The 17,546-nt window shown below is 31.1% G+C and overlaps 2 protein-coding genes across 3 annotated transcripts; both read left to right on the top strand.

Annotated features, from left to right (window-relative positions):
* Positions 1–8,834: 8,834 nt before the first annotated feature.
* On the top strand, positions 8,835–9,448 carry LOC106310109. Its single transcript, XM_013747314.1, has one exon. The coding sequence runs from the start codon at positions 8,933–8,935 to the stop codon at positions 9,377–9,379; it is 447 nt and encodes a 148-aa protein (XP_013602768.1). The 5' UTR covers positions 8,835–8,932; the 3' UTR covers positions 9,380–9,448.
* A 1,224-nt stretch (positions 9,449–10,672) lies between these two features.
* On the top strand, positions 10,673–12,664 carry LOC106307713 (embryogenesis-associated protein EMB8). Of its 2 annotated transcripts, none has more exons than XM_013744743.1 (8): positions 10,673–11,137; positions 11,215–11,343; positions 11,414–11,545; positions 11,634–11,776; positions 11,862–11,959; positions 12,034–12,128; positions 12,226–12,279; positions 12,356–12,664. In XM_013744743.1, exons 1-8 carry the CDS (start codon positions 10,754–10,756, stop codon positions 12,548–12,550), a joined length of 1,230 nt encoding a protein of 409 aa, XP_013600197.1. In that variant the 5' UTR covers positions 10,673–10,753; the 3' UTR covers positions 12,551–12,664. The 2 variants fall into 2 exon arrangements, with proteins under 2 accessions (XP_013600197.1, XP_013600198.1); XM_013744744.1 differs by having other exon boundaries at positions 10,678–11,137; positions 12,362–12,664.
* The last annotated feature ends 4,882 nt before the right edge of the window (positions 12,665–17,546 follow it).

Genomic DNA, 17,546 nt, shown 5'->3' with positions numbered 1-17,546 from the left:
TTGTATTACTGTGCATGCGCATGAGTAATTGAGCAAGTTATTTAGTCTTTGTTTGTCTCCAAATATTGAAACAATGTCATAAACAATTCTATAGGCTATTTTTTAGCCAAAATTTTAAGCAAATTCTATTGGCGTGGGACCGCCCATAACTCTCTGGATAATTTCAAGTCAGAATATTCCTGAATACATCTTAAACATCTCATATTAATCATAATGATCCATTTTATTAATCATACTAAACTGTAGATATATACCTACTTTAATTACCTCAAATTCCTATATACGGTACCGTAGCCAGGGGGTTTGGTTTAGATTGACATTAGCGTACGTACTTGGAACATTTTCTTGCAGTTCGAGTAAATTTACATTTGGTTTCTGTACTGATTCTCTCCTCCATCACATCGCCGATAGGTACTACTCTTTATGTACTCTCTTTCTCTCTCTTATTTCCATCAATCAACAGTTTGATCAATATTTATTGGTTCTACGATTGCTATATGATTCTTGGTGATACATACCTTTACAGCTTTACTGCTTCTGCTTCTGCTTCTGCTTCTTAGCGTATTTAGAAAATTACTTGCGGCTCGAGCAAATAAAAAATTTCCCATTTTTTTGTTTGGAAAAAAAAGCAAAAAAGGAACTGTATTGAACAAGATAAAAGGAAACATTAGTTTCGATATTTGAGACTGAAAGAACCACAAACCCTAACTTCTCTATTACAACTCCATTAATTTGCTCTTTAAAAGTGTAAACAACACGACGATCCCGAAACAAATTACACTAAAAATTGAATTTGCTTCCAATTTAAAAAAAAACTTCTAAAGTATGGCGAAAAGCATGAAAGAAAATTTTGGAGTTCAGAGCTGCATCAGAAGATTTCCATGGCTAATTCAGATGGTGAAGTCGAGACTATTCCATGAAGTATGCCATCAACACATCAAAGAACAGCGACGTTACTTCTGTTGCGATTGTATATATGATTCCTCCTTTTTGCAATGTCTGCTTCAAAAAAGAACGATCACAAAGACCATCTTATCATTCAAGTAAACAATATTCTTCCTTAATTTTTATAAAACAAAAACTTCTTCTCTATTATTACATTCCCACATTCGTAGATGGAACCCCTTAATCAAAATTTCAGTCTCTTTTGATATGAAAACAAGCTTTAATTATGATTATTGGGTTTTGAAATCACAGGCAGTTAGATGTTCAAACCAGACAGGAGTAAGGAAAGACTTCATCAGAGATGTGAGAATAGTTTTCTGTGAACCGGTTTTGGATAGTTTTTATTAATCAGAGATGTGAGAATTATGTTCATCGTTTTAGAAACAATGTTTCACATAGATGCACAGTCTGTGGCTGGGCTTTTGAAACGGCTTCTTCTGCTTTCTGTTCTCTAGAATGCAAGGTACATGTTATTTCTATTTCTATTTCTGATTTTTTTTTCCTTTTCTTTTACAATTATAACTCCACAAATTAATTTGTTGGTCTGTGTAAATATTTTAACACTATAATTGTTAATTTGTAACAACTTAGGAACACTCTTGGATCCAACTCGATGGGATGATGTGGAGTTTAGACGATGTTGTGAAGAGAAAGGAGAGTTCAGAAGATGTTTTTGAACCCATTGTGAAGAGAAAACATAGTAGGAAAGGGACTCCATATAGATCTCCATTCTACTAGGGTTTAAGAGATTTTTGAGATGTTTAGATATGTGTACCGTGTGCATGTTGGACTTTTCTTTTTGTTTTTACTTCCAGGTTAAACTGCTAACTGTTTCTTATGGAATGTGATCTTTTTTTTTTCTTTTCTAAATCATCTTGTTTATATAGTTTAATCTTAATACCCTCAAGATAATATATTTGTGATTTATATCGTGCTATTGTATTAATTACTGTGTGGGTAATTGAATAAGTTCGTCTGTATTTGTCTTTGAATATTGAGACAATGTCATAAACAATCCTACAGGCTTTTTTAGCAAATAAATTAAGCCAAATCTATTGCCGTGGACCGCACATAACACTCTGGATCATTTCAGACAGAATACATCTTTAAAATCTCATATTAATGATAATGGTTCCATTTTCTTAATGACTAGGTTAAGATCCACGCCTTATTTTTATGTATTATATGTTCCTTTACATATTTATAAAATAATAAATATATATTTAATAATTAAAAAGTCAGTAACTATTACATATATAATTAAATTGATGTTAACACATAAATAAATTTTATTAATCCAAACAATCACTTTTTCTATTTTATATGGTATATAATTAAATTTAAATGACGTTAACATATAGTGTGTATTTTTAGTATTGATATATATTAAATGATACTTTCTACTCATATGATTTTTTTAATCATTTGTATATTTTTATAACAAATACTTTAAATCACTGATAACAAAATTTTCATTGTGTGATTAATAGTTTTAGTAATTCATAATTTTTTAAAAAGTTCAAGGCTAAGTTTAAAATTTAAATATTAAGTTGTCAATATTTGTTCAATAGCTTTTACCAAAAATATGTTTTCAAAGAAAATTTCGAAATTAAAATATTTATATATTTTATATGGTATATAGTTTAATTTAATATATATATATATAAACCTTATAAACTTAATATTTATTAAATAAAAATTCTTACTTATATGATTTTGTAATCATTTGTATTTTATCATAGCAAAAAAAAATTAAACCATGAATCAAAAAAAATTGAAGGTGAGACTTTTAACAGTTTTAGTAATTTATATTCGTTTTGAAAAAATCAAAATATAACATATACAAAAAAATCTAAATTTTTATTACATGGTTAATGTATTTGTTTAATTTATTTTATTAATTTAAAATTAAACAAATATGATAGAGAATAGACTAATTTTTATCAAATATATATTATTCAAAATCATTAATTTGCATATATATGTTTTAGCTACATTAGGCAATTCCGTAATTTTTATTTAAGAAAAGAATGAAAAATATTAATAATGAATTTATGGTTAGTTTAATAAAAAGTTTATTATATATTTAGGTGGACCAACCTAATTTTTTAAAGATTCTAAGACTCATTGTGGTGATGACACAATGCTACCTCAAATATTGTAATGCTTCTCTTTTAATATATAGGGGATTAGGCAATTCCGTAATTTTTATTTAAGAAAAGAATGAAAACCATTAATAATGAATTTATAGTTAGTTTAATAAAAAGTTTATTATATATTTAGATGGACCAACCTAATTCTCTAAAGATTCTAAGACTCATTGTGGTGATGACACATGGCTATCTCAAATGTTGTAATACTTCTCTTTTAATATACATGGATATTACAATGTAAATACCCACTTTACATTAAATTGCTACATACGGTACATTCACCCACCAAGTATCAGGAGATAGTAGTTTTTGTATTGACGCTAGAGATTTTTATTATTCTCTCTGTTGGGAAGATCTTAGATCACATGGTATCATATTTTTTATCCCTTACCTCATTTTATTTGACCAAATTTTTTAAATTCATAGTATAAGTTTTTCACATGTTGTTTATCTATCATATTTAAATTTATATTCAGTAATTTATATTAGCCATATATATACACATGACTAACAGGCACTTGTCATGCATTATTATATCAACATCATGTTGTCCCCATTTGTACTATGTAAAATGTGTACAATCTTTATATATTAAAACAGAAGTCACAATCTCAATTCGTGTGTAATTTTTTTTAAAAATGGATCCTCACTAGAAATCAGTTATCATTCATTTATTACTAATAATATGGCTTAATAACATATCACTCGGAATATAACCACCACTCCTACAAAACCGGATTGGTAAACATACCATATTTGATTCCTTATTAAACGTAAAATCAATTTATTCACTTACCATTATCAAACCAGTCCCTGATCTACTCATTTGTTTTCCTAAATTTTTGGTTTAAAATCAGCAAATATACTATAACAAAGACCATCTCGGAACAAAAACAATTGGATCGATTTCCTTGGAAGATAATGATATAACAAATATAACAATATCTTTTGTGGTTTGAAAATTTATGAAACACAGACCTCAAACCAGCCAGAGTGGTTTTAACGAGACTTTGCCATCTAATATATAGAAAAATCACTGAATTCTACCTCCTCAAGCACAACACACTTTCAGGAACATAGCCAGTAGAACGCTTTGAGAGTAAACGATTCAGAACACTGCTGGAACTAAAAATTTAAAGTCACATCTGTTTCCAGGAATCAATCATAGAGCAGTCAATATAAAATATTGCGCAGGTTATATGTGTTCAGACTTCAGAGTCAAGAAATCAACGACGCCGGTTGCGGCTTTAGGTATATAAGATTGGAGGATCGGAGTTAGGTCAAAGAGAAACCAGAAGGTTAGAGTTGAGGATCATCGATTGACTGAAGATTTGTTAGGTTTAGAACACGTTGTTTTATTTCGTGAAAAAAAAAAGTTAGGTTATCAATTTGGGCTAAAGATAATTTAAATGCAATGTTAGTTTGTGCTAAGTATATTAAGTATATTATATTGATCCAAAAAATGTCACATTTAAAAGAGATACACTATTAATATGAAATAACATATACTATACTTTAAGTAATTATGATTTGTATATTTTTGCAAATACATTTTACTTTTTAATCTTTAAATTAAATATAGACTTTAAATCTATGTTTAATAGTATATATCATATGTAATTTATTTAAATATATGTCAATGTTATTTGTTTGATATTTGATAGTTCACTTTTAAAAATAACAAAAACAAATAATAATTTTTTAATTACTTACTTCTTATATATTAAAACAGAAGTCACAACCTTGATTCATGTGTGATTTTTTTTAAAAATAGACCTAATGGATCTATTACTAGAAAATCATATTACATTTAATCTCTACTTTATAGGTCTAAATAACTCACTTTCTAGATTATATGAACTAAATAATATGCATATAACACAATATTGCTACATTATAGGAACTAAATAACTATCAATCATTTCCAAGCAAAAAAACGTGATCTGGAAACTCTGTTATCAATTTTTACTTCCATATCATTCATATACCATCGTGTTTGAAAGAGACTGCAAGGAGCATAAATATTTCTCGAGACTTCTACATCTAATCAGATACATTTTTAAAACTAAACTGATTTCACATTGATTTGTGTTTTGTATATAGTTCATTTAAGTTTAGTTTTTAAAATTAAATGTTTAATTAAATTCTTTATAAAATTTATACACGAAGCTTTAAGTTTAGTTTTTGTTAACTTTTTTATTTTGTGAAATGTTTGATTATCTTTGGAGATGATAATATTTTAATATTTTCAAAATTATATTTCTATTTATTTATTCAATAATGAAATACTAATCCAACAAACAAGAAATATATAAGAAGAAACAAACACATGTGAAAATTTGAAACAATCTATTTGATGGAAAACAAGTATACTCTAATATTATTATGTTTGAACAACCTTAGTATACTCGATAATATAAATGTATGAAGCTAAAAGTTTAATTTTTTAATAACTTGTGAAAGTTTGAAACAACCAATACAATAAAAAAATATGGTAAAATTATTATGTTTTAAAAAGTGATAGACACACTTAATATATATTATAATATATACTAATTAAGAATTGAAAACAAAATGTTATATAAAAATAAATGAAAACAAACATCTGCGCGGTTGCGCGGATAGGGATCTAGTTTTAATTATAATCAAAGAAGATATAAGTATATTTTTTTTGTTAAATTTTATAATTTTGTGAAATGTAACAATGTATTTGGTAATACAAATTATTTTCTATTTACCAAAATTTACATATGTTCATGAGTTTTAAAACAAAACACTTATTCAACAAACAAAAATATATAAAAGAAGATACAAAACATGTTACATTTTGAAATAATTGAGTTGATGAAAAACAAGACAATTGAATAACATACTTATGTTTGTATAATGCATAAAAACATATATGTAATTATAATATATACCATTTTTGAAGTAAAAACTATATATTTAACCCAGGACCTCGTAGTCTAGTGGTACTACTTTCTTGGGGAGGGGAGGTCGGCTGTTCGACTCGCGGAGAGGGGGAGGCGTGTCCAGGGCCCGTAAAAAGGTAAGGACAAAGGCTGGCGCCGGGCCTAGGTGGTGAACCGCAAGATCAACACCTGGTTAAAAAAAAAAAAAACTATATATTTATGTAAATAGAAATGAAAATTAACGCGCAGGTCCTGATGTAGTGATATATTATTACTTAAATCGTAGAGGGAAAATATATGTCAATTTATCAAACGTCAATTTTGGAATCTTACAACATACCGTATCAAACGTCAATTTTGGAATCCTACAACATACCTCATCGTGGTGGTTATATAACGCTATAGTAACGGTCAGCCAAGATGTGTTTTATATTTAATAGGGAAAATTGTTTTTTATGCCAAAATAATGATAATTATGTCCTATTAAGCTAATCTCATATACTCTATGTCCTATTAGTCTAAATATTTTTAAAATTGCAATATTGTCCTTAATTTCAGTTAAAAATTCAAAATTACAATTAATAAAAAAATGTTAAATACTAAAATATAATTTTTAACTAAAATAATTTAAAAAAATATAAAAATCCTTAAAAAAAAGGAAATTACCACAAATACCACTTTCCTAGTATACTTTTCATGTTTACACTAACCACTTTTGCCCTCACTTTTAATGAAAGGTAAAATACACTTATACCCCTAGGGTTATCTAGACTTAGAGTTTATAGTTGAGGGGTGGATTAAAAATTTTGGAACGTGGAATTTAGGATTATCATAAATATATAAATAAATACTTAAAAATATATTAAAAAATTTGAATTTTTTTTTTATAAAAAAGTTCGAATTTGAAAAAGTATAATTCGAAAACATAAAAAAAATTATTTTTTTTATTTTTTTATTTAAATAATGATTTATTATATATATAGAGAACAAAGATATAAAAGTCTTTTGCCGGTTCAGATCAGGATCGACCAGTTCAGATCAAACGGTTTCCAAATAGATGTTTAATTTTTTTTTAACTTAAAAATTGATTTTATAAATCACGATTTTCTTTTTTTTTTTAAAAAAAGAATCGATTTAATAAATATAAGGAAACAAAATATTTCCAAATATTCTCTTCCTATATTTTTTGAACTGATTATATTTATCCGTAGAATCTGTATTCTACTATATGTAGAACACAGTAGACATGTTTGAAATCGATTTCTACTAGTTTTAGATTTATAGTAATGTGTAGATTTCGATTTCTACATGTTTTAGATTTATAGTAATGTGTAGATTCCAGATTCTACAGATTTTAGAACGATACGTTAAGCGCGGAATATGTTTTCCATATATTTTTAGATTATTATTATTTATGTAGATCACGTATTCTAAACATATTAGATTCAATGAAAAAAGTAGATTACATTTTCTACCGTGTAGAATGTCAATTCTACTTTTTGTAGAACAAAATATTAAATTACAATTCAAACATTTTTAGAATTATAAAAAAATATCAATAAGTTGATATAGGTATTTTATCGGTAGTTACTATTTTTTGAATTTTTTTTGTTTGTAAAACTATTTATTTGATTTATTTTTGAAAATACTAAAAGGTATTAGAAAAAAAAATGGTACAAAAAAGAAATTAGCCTAGGACATAGTTATTATCTTTTTGGCTTAAAAAACGATTTTCCCTATTTAATAATAGTGCAAAACAAAGATTATTGTAGTGTATCTGTGTGAATCGAGACTAGCTAGTTCCTCTTCATCATATGCAAAAAAAAAGCAGGAGGAATCGGATAAAAACGCTTTTATTATCTTTCAATTATCAGACGCACAAACTAAAAAAAAAATAGTTCGTCGGATACGTGAATAGGTGATCCTAATCTCAGACAACAGATCAAACTCCTTTATAATTTTAAACAATAATGTTAATCAAAACAGAGTTCTTTTTGGGTGAAAAGGTATTAAAAGTGATAGGGAATAATAGAGGTTCATTTAGCGGAAAATATAATAATAGAGGTTCATAACTTCATATAATTGAAGCCTACGAATTTTTATATATTGTATCCGACTTTAGAAACTACAAAACAATTATTTTTTGTAAGGGGTCCAGCTGAAAGCGATATTCTTCAACAAATCGATCCTAATCAAAACATTTAAAAATGTAACATTGTACTTATGTTACAATTATAACAACACAAGAAAATTCGTAATACCGTGTAGATAGACACTCAATAATTTCGAGTTGAATGGCATTATTGATGCATGTTCATAAGAAAATTTAAATTAAAAAAAAGTTAATGTGATGCGCGTACATAGAGTTTAAAGACCCGAATCTCTCGTTAGGTGACCCACGAAACCGAATGAATCTAAATGGGACCAAACCCGACCCGACTCAGCTTGGCCCCACCCATGCTTAAGTCTCTGTTGCCTTCACGTGATGCTCAGCTTCGTTGCAGTTGCACCCCATCCGCCGGAGAATAAAACGTCCGGCCACCTAAGCCTTGTCTCTTTGTCTCCACTCTCTCATGTTTCGCCAGTTGGGACTTTTCACTCCTTTCTTCTCTCCTTCTTCGCCACGTCTCTTCCACCATATTTACCGAAATACCCTCATATTTTCGCTCATAAGAGGGGTAAAGTTGTAAAATAGCTTCGAGAACAAGATTACATGAGCTGTTCTGTCTGATTTTGAGCAATAAACGACAAAAACTTAAAGTTGCTTGAAGTTTCCGAATCACGAGGCTCCATTTCCCTAAACTCATTGTATATATAAAGCCCCACGAAGCATGTATCTCCTTCAAAACACAAACAAGATCTTCTCTATCTCCCTTTCTGTCTACAAACTTTCTTAAACTCACGAGTCAAAATTACACGAAAATGGGAACGTGCAGTTCAAGTGAATCTCGGAGAACAGAGACGGCGAAGCTGATTCTACCAGACGGAACATTACAAGAGTTTTCATCACCTGTAAAAGTATGGCAGATTCTTCAAAAGAACCCCACGAGTTTCGTTTGTAACTCCGACGATATGGACTTTGACGACGCCGTTGTAGCGGTGGGTGGCAGCGAGGATCTCCGGCCTGGAGAGCTTTACTTCGTTTTACCTTTGACATGGCTTAATCATCCACTAAGAGCCGAGCAAATGGCGGCTTTGGCGGTTAAAGCGAGCTCCGCGCTTACCAAAAGCGGTTGGAGTTGTGGTCATGACGGTGAAGGGAGAAGGGTCTCTGGTGGTGAGTGTAGAGTTAAGAGAGTGAAGAGAAATGGGTGCGGCGGAAGAGGGAGAAGGAAGTTTACGGTGGAGTTAAGTTCAATAGCAGAGTAGGAGTAATTTGGTCAGAAGATGTGTAAATTGTAATTAGAGAGTTTGACTTTTTATATATATAGTTTTCTTTTTTTTCTTGCAAAAATATATAATCAGTTGATTTCACTATCTAATAGTTTTACATAAAAATGAACAAATTGAGACTTTAATCACGAGGATGAAGTGATCCAGAGCTAATAAATTGCAATTTCATACAGTTCAAAAGAGGGAAGAAACACACAGACGCAAGTTGCGACTGGGTTACATCCAATCCTCTCTGGCTTTTCTTGGTCAACACCGCGTAATGGTCCGTTTTACATTCTTTACGCTTTTGCCCTCAGCTTGTTAATATCGTTGATGACAGTTAGCTTAAGCGACAGCATTTAGGTAAATTAGGTTAGTTCCATTTGAAAATCCCATTATCTGTAATCAGATACAATAAAAGCCATTAAACGAACAAAGAAATAAAAGAACAAAAAAACAAAGAAGGCAAAGAACCAGACAAAGTAAAGATAATAACAAGATAAATGTTAAAGGTTGTATAACAAAAACTTATACATCAAAAAGAATTATATTAACTAGTTAGATTTATTCACAAGCAAACTAGAGTAGTTAAGAGTTGATGTATAAGGTAAATTGTTTAGGTTTGCTTGTAAATTTAGTATAGGTAGAGAGTTGAGATATCGATAAGTGGCAGTTGCTTAAGCTAAGATGTCTAAATGAGTTTGCAGTAACTGGAGAATATACTACAAATATATGTGTGTAATGTGTTAGTGTTACTATAAGAAAATATTCCAGGAAAAGGATTCAAAGTATCAATGTCGAAGCTAAGAGTAAAAATATATCTTTTCTTATCTCTCTAAACTAAAGATACCAAAGAGAACATGAGGAATGTTAGAGAAGAGATAACATAAGCAAGAGTGAGAGAATTAAAGTTGGCATCAAAGATATCTTCAACATTATTTATACAGTACCAAATCCTCATGTCCATGCTTTTCACCTCTCAATTTGAAGCTACAGAAGAATTGTTGTCAATTGATCTCATATTGTTAAACACTCATAGTCTCTCATTTCCAACATGATATCCAACATGGACATGAGAGGGCTGGAATACACCAGGATCCATTGCGTTAAAAGGAAAAAACTCAGGTTTGCAAAGACTAGAGAATACAAGTGCAGAGCCCATTTTTGTTATGGGATATAAATACGTGATAGGGTTGAAAAAGTTAGATTGTTGTAACTAAGAGTTGATTTTGGTTTTAACAAACTATTCAAGGGCTTAACTGCAAAACCAGTTCAAATTTCCCGACCACACAAACATTGCTTTCCACTTTTAGGCGCAGTAGCGTAAACCACTTCCTTTTGTCTACCCAAAAACGACGTCGTGGCGGAGCAATGGCGAGACTCGCCTTCGCCTCATCTCCGCCACTAGCCTCAGCCCGCACTCTCCGCCGCCATTTCTCCATTTTCGCCGCCGCCGATCCCAAAACTTCCGAAATGCCCCGCCTTCACCACGCCTCTCTGGAAGTCATCGGCGGAGGAACCGACCGTTTCCTACCGCCTCTAAAAGACTCACTCTCCAAACCTTACGACGCGTTTCCTCTTATCGGGTTTAACAGCCACGCGGAGACCATATACGCCGCTTTCTACCGCTCCGTTCCTTTTGTCAGACTCCGCCGCGAGTGCCTACGCACGAAAGACAACGGCTCCGTGGCTCTTGATTGGGTCGCCGGAGACGACAGTTGCCTCCCTCCCGAGTCTCCGATCCTTATCTTATTGGTACATTCTCAAAACCCTTGATTCAAAAACTCGATCTTGATTACAAAAATTGAATCTTTTTTTCTTAAAATGTGCAGCCAGGTTTGACCGGAGGAAGCCAAGACTCGTATGTGAGACACATGTTGTTACGAGCTCGAAGTAAGAAATGGCGTTGTGTGGTGTTCAATAGCAGAGGATGTGGAGACAGTCCTGTAACCACTCCTCAGGTTTTGACTTCTCTACTCTTTCATCATTGATGAGTAAGCTTCTTGTTGGTAGACTGAAGTATGTATGCAGTTCTACTCGGCTTCGTTTTTAGGAGACATAAGTGAAGTGATTGCTCATGTTGGTGATAGATTCCCTAGAGCTAACTTGTATGCAGCAGGATGGTCTCTTGGTGGCAACATTCTTGTTAACTATCTCGCTCAGGTTTAGCTTCTTTTTTTTTTTTTTGTAACCCTCCCAATGATCAATGTAAGATGATTTTGTGGAGTGACCTTGTTCTTCTGTGTTGCAGGAGTCTCATAACTGCACTCTCTCTGCTGCTGTTTCCTTGTGCAACCCTTTTGATTTGGTTATAGCTGATGAAGATTTCCACAAGGGTTTTAACAATGTTTATGACAAGGCATTGTCGAGATCTCTTCGTAGGATCTTTAGCAAGTACTGTTGTTTGTTTCCTTTAATCTGTCTTCTCTTACTTGCTGGTTAAGTCATTAGTCATATTTGGTTTATCGTTTTTCTGCAGACATTCTCTTCTTTTTGAAGATATAGGAGGTGGGTTCAACATTCCCATGGCTGCAAATGCTGACACGGTTAGGGATTTCGATGAAGGCTTAACTCGAGGTTAGTTACATATAAAGAATCTTGAGGGCACACAGCTGCAATCATGTAACAAACAAACCTTTTTCATGTAACAGTGTCATTTGGTTTCAAGACAGTAGATGAGTACTATTCCAAGTCTAGTAGCTCCAAAGCGATCAAACATGTCCGTATTCCCTTGCTTTGCATTCAGGTGAATCCCTAAACAAATGAGTAATGAACCAATACGGTTTAGAAACTAGAATATGGCTTTCTTTATATGTTCGTGTGTTGTATGATATGAAATGCAGGCAGCAAATGATCCGATTGCTCCTGATAGAGGGATCCCTCGAAAAGACATCAAGGTAAGAGACAATGATCAAAGGCTCTTTATTCACTTAAAAGTGATGATTTTTTTTAAGTCTATCTAACAACTAAAAGTGTCAGGCAAACCCTAACTGCATGCTGATAGTAACACCAAGAGGAGGGCATTTGGGGTGGGTGGCAGGTGAAAGAGCTCCAAACGGAGCTCCTTGGACCGACCCGGTGGTAATGGAGTTTCTGCAACATGTAGAGAGTTGTGAAACCATTAATGGGGATAGATTGTTGGAGGATGTTCACCAAATTCAAGTCTAGTTCTGTTGATTAGTGTGTTTCACTTATATATACTGATATACATTTATTGTTATGAACAAGAATTATATAAACACGCAAAGAATTATGGTGTATAAGAGTTCTTGCACAAAATAATTATTTGTTTCAATAAGATTAGTGACCCATCATAAGAGAAAAAAACATGTGAGAATGTTCATTAATTGGAGAGATTAATCTTGGAGGACGTTCATCAAATTCAAGTCTAGTTTTGTTGAATAGTTTTTTACTCTTCCGCTATTGTTGTGATTCAACTTGTGAACATGAGAGTATAGACGCAAAGAAACATAGTTTAAGAGTTATCGCCTTTCCAAATTCAATACTATCTTCAGCAAGTCATCCTATCTAAAAAGGTCCCAAGTTGATTTGATGACCACCCATATCATCTTTGACTTATCACAACGAAACCACATATTTAAATTCTATGCTTTGTTAGATTATGCAAAGAAAAATCTTAGAATAAAATATTTAAAGGTACCATTATTTAATGTACAAGTCTAATAGAGTGATATCCTCCCAAAATTTGTTAAGATTTCTTATAATTCCTTTTATTTTATTTTTTTGTGAACTTTAACATTTTTAATTATTTTCTTGATGTTAAGTACTTTGTTTTGTATATTAAAATGAAAACATTATATGGAATGAAGTAAGGCAATATACGATGAAGCAAAATAAAGTCCAAAGCGTGTTTCGCTTTCAAGCATGGGCATGTAATTGGTTTCGGTCACTTTGTTGTTCCCAGAAACTGAACATTAAATGAAAAAAGGATAGTATGTTTGGTAAACTACAAAGTGAACATATTTGAGTTTGAATATTCGATTTAATAAATACTGTAACATAGAAGAATAAAATAATATTAATTACATTTCCTGGATTATTTAACTTAGCTTCGAGTAGCTTGATCTATTATTATTATGCTCATGTGAGAAATTATTAAATTTCGCTGAGTAAAAAAAAAGATTGTCCATTTTAATTGGCATTGGAATAATGAGGTTGGGGGAAACAGATGACATCAACAGTCCTTATGCTTCTTCTTTATTCGTGGGTCTAGCTTCCAGCAAATGCCATCAAATCTTCTTTGTCACGTATTTTCATATTTTTCTCAAATGATAAAATATAAACAGAACATAATAATATCTATACTATTAAAACATAATTTTGTTTCTAGATACCTTTATATTTTGCAAATATTTACAAAACCATGTCATTGCATTATTTAAACCTATACTTTTAATTATTTTTATTATTCCACAAAACCTTTTTATTCCAACAAACTTTCATTATTTAATTCCCTTTAAATCTTAACAACATTAAACTTATCAAATCATTTCAATGTTTTCAGATTTATAATTAATGCAATTTTAACAAAAAAATTGTCATTGCATTATTGTAAACGTTTTGATCGGTGGTGCTGAGATGTACTTTATAAGAATTTGCAACGAATTTTATATAATAGCAATATTGATATATAAAATCTATTATTAAAAATAAGTTTAAATCAATTATTTTTCAAATACTAGACAAATTGTAAAAACTGATTTAAGTCGTGGCATATAAATTGAAAACTGAAAACCGAACTGAAACAACATAAAAAAAACAAAAGCGGATCAATCTTCACAAATGTATTAACGGTTTCTATATCGCCGGAACATAAAAAACCGAAACCAAACCGAAGTTTTTTTAATACACAAAATTTTAAAACTATGCATCTTTTAATACCCATCGAAAAAGTTTTATAAGTATTAAAAAGCTTAATGAAATTTAGTTGGAGTATTTTTATGGAATTTTCCGGACAAATTATATACCTTAAAATATTAACTATCTTTAGTTTAAAATTATCTTACATATACTAAAGGGGGTTTTTGCAAATATGACTCAAAACTTAAAATCAAACACAAAACTAAGACATGTTTCTTTTAAACTTTGATTTGCCTCTTTCACCCTCAAAGTTCAAATTATTTACTAAAATGCCATCACTTTTTTCTTTTTTTTTCGAAAATGCATATTTTACTCTATTATCCTCATCTTCCTCAAGTATTCACAATATTGCTATTGCCATCAATACACCAACCACCATGAATAATCAATTTGAAGCTCTTAATGCACCTAAAAATCGATTTACACTCATTCATTCTCAATTCTTATGAACTAAAAACAACATCTCTTTTATTTTCTCTCCATATTCATCCAAAAAAAACCAAGATTTTGATTCTAAAATTTTTATGGTTCATAGAGCCATTGAAGCTTACAATTCTTTGGTGGGTCACTTTTGTTTGAGATTTTGGATGCTTGGAGAAGTCTTATGTGTGATAAACAAGTTATCTCACTGGTTGAAACTATGAAATCAGTTTTTTCCCAGATATGTTCGTCCAGACGACTTCCATGTAAGTCGTCTGGTTGTAGACGATGTAGCCGACTTACATGGAAGTCTTCTGTTCAATGCAGAGGTTAGTTTTGCAATTGACTTTTAAATGTGCTTTTATAGACGACTTACATGGAAGTCGTCCATCTTTGTTTGTTAAAAAAAAGTCGTCTAGAGAAAACGGGTTAGTTTTGCATTTGACCGGATTATGTCAGAAATTTGACTTTTCTTGGACGACTTACACGTAAGTCATCCAGTAGAAAATTAAAAAAATCAATATTTTGTTATACCTAGACGACTTACATGGAAGTCGTCTCAGGTTAGTTTTGCAGTTGAAAAATAAAACAAAAAAAATATTTTTTTCTAGACGACTTACACGGTAGTCGTCCGTCCGATGACTTACATTGAAGCCGTCCATGATTTCATTCCGAAATTCTGGTCAAACCTTGCTTATCTTGGACGACTTCTATGTAAGTCGTCGGACGGACGAAGTCGTCTAGAAAAAAATATTTTTTTCTAGACGACTTACACGGTAGTCGTCCGTCCGATGACTTACATTGAAGCCGTCCATGATTTCATTCCGAAATTCTGGTCAAACCTTGCTTATCTTGGACGACTTCTATGTAAGTCGTCGGACGGACGAAGTCGTCTAGAAAAAAATAATTGTTTTTGTTTTATTTTTCAATTGCAAAACTAATCTGAGACGACTTCCATGTAAGTCGTCTAGGTATAACAAAATATTGATTTTTTAATTTTCTACTGGACGACTTACGTGTAAGTCGTCCAGGAAAAGTCAAATTTCTGACACAATCCGGTCAAATGCAAAACTAACCTGTTTTCTCTAGACGACTTATATGGAAGTCGTCTCAAATTTTTTTTTGACAAACAAAGATGGACGACGTCTAGGTTAAAAATCAATTGCAAAACTAACCTAAATGGACGACTTCCTAGAAGTCTGCCAGACGACCTCCGTGGATGTCGTCTGCGTCAATGTTTAATAAAATTTCATTTTCTCTAAAACTATAAAGATTTTTTAACATTTTCTTGTTAATTCATGTCTATTAATCAATATTTTAGCTACTGAATGAAATTTATAACTTAATTCGTGATATTTATGAGGTTACAAACATTCATGTTTATTAAAGTTTATAGATGATCCGAGAAGACTTCCGTGGAAGTCTTCTAAGCTAGTTTTTGAATAATTTGTATTTTTAAGAGTATTAAGTAACTTCAAGATATGTAAAACTCATATTTTCAAAATATGATTTCTCCCTTAGTTTTACTAAATTTGACTAAGTTTTTCAACACAAACTTATAAAAAATGTGATATGCTTTGACTAGTTACTATTGTTTGTTTCCATCTCTTAAGTATTATTGTTATAGACACTAATGATAATTATTGTTATGAGTTGGAAGAAAGGTTAAAATGCTTTTTAAAATGTTGTATCAATATGAAGCTACCAACATTTTTGTTTATTAAGATGAGAAGAAGGCCATTGGAGTTTATTATTGCATATTGGAGATCCAAAGATAAGAGAAATGCTATTGAAGTCTATTATTTCATTGATTTGTAAATGTGTAAACACTTTGTTAGCACAAGTATTACATCTTGGGAAACATTATTACTGATTTTATAAAAAAATCAAAATTAAAAGAGTAGACATGCAAATCACAAAACAGATCACAAACAAAACTATTATGATCATTCCTCTACAAAGACAAGCTTGGACTCCACTTGATATGGAAGAAGACTTCGTCAGAAGACTTCCAGGAAGTCCAGAAAGTCTTCGAGACGACTTACAGGAAGTCGTCTAGCGCATTATATTTTAGACGACTAACATGTAAGTTGTCCCAGAAAGTCTTCCAGATCTGAAAAACCTGCATATCAAATCCAGATCTGAAAAATCTGTATATCAAAAAACGTTCAAATGACTTAAAAACAGAGAAAATGAGTGGAAGATTAGATAAATCTATCTTTATAGAACACACAAAAATACATATCTAAAATTAATAGATCTACCTTTAATGAGTGGAAGATGAGAACCATCTGATTAAAAACCTGCAAAAAAAAGATAGATTAATGATAAAGACATGAGAAAAAACTGAAAAATTCATATAAAATTTGGTGTTTACAAGTCAAAGAGATTAGAGTGGGTTTGGAGCGTTTTAGTTTGGAAAAAAGTAAGAACTTTATACTACAGGAAGTTACCAAATGAAGAAAAATCAGACATAAAAACTTACCAAAACTCTCAAATCTGTTATGAAAGAGAGACTTCATCAGAAGATTTCCAAGAAGTCCATACGACTTCCTGGAAGTGGAAGTCGTCTGGAAGACTTCCTGGAAGTTTTCTAGCGCATTATATTTTAGACGAATAACAGGTAAGTCGTCCCAGAAGTCTTCCAGATCTGAAAAAACCTCCATATCAAATCCAGATCTGAAAAACCTTCATATCAAAAAACGTTCAAATGGCTTAAAAACAGAGAAAATGAATGAAATATTAGATAAATCTACCTTTATAGAACACACAAAAATACATATCTAAAATTAATAGATCTACCTTTAAATGAGTGGAAGATGAGAACCATTTGATTAAAAACCTGCAAAAAAAAGATAGATTA

This window comes from Brassica oleracea, chromosome C8, assembly GCF_000695525.1.
Source record: "Brassica oleracea var. oleracea cultivar TO1000 chromosome C8, BOL, whole genome shotgun sequence".
NCBI lineage: Eukaryota > Viridiplantae > Streptophyta > Magnoliopsida > Brassicales > Brassicaceae > Brassica > Brassica oleracea.
Note: the sequence above shows the minus strand (reverse complement) of the source record. Positions and strands in the feature narration are given on the sequence as shown.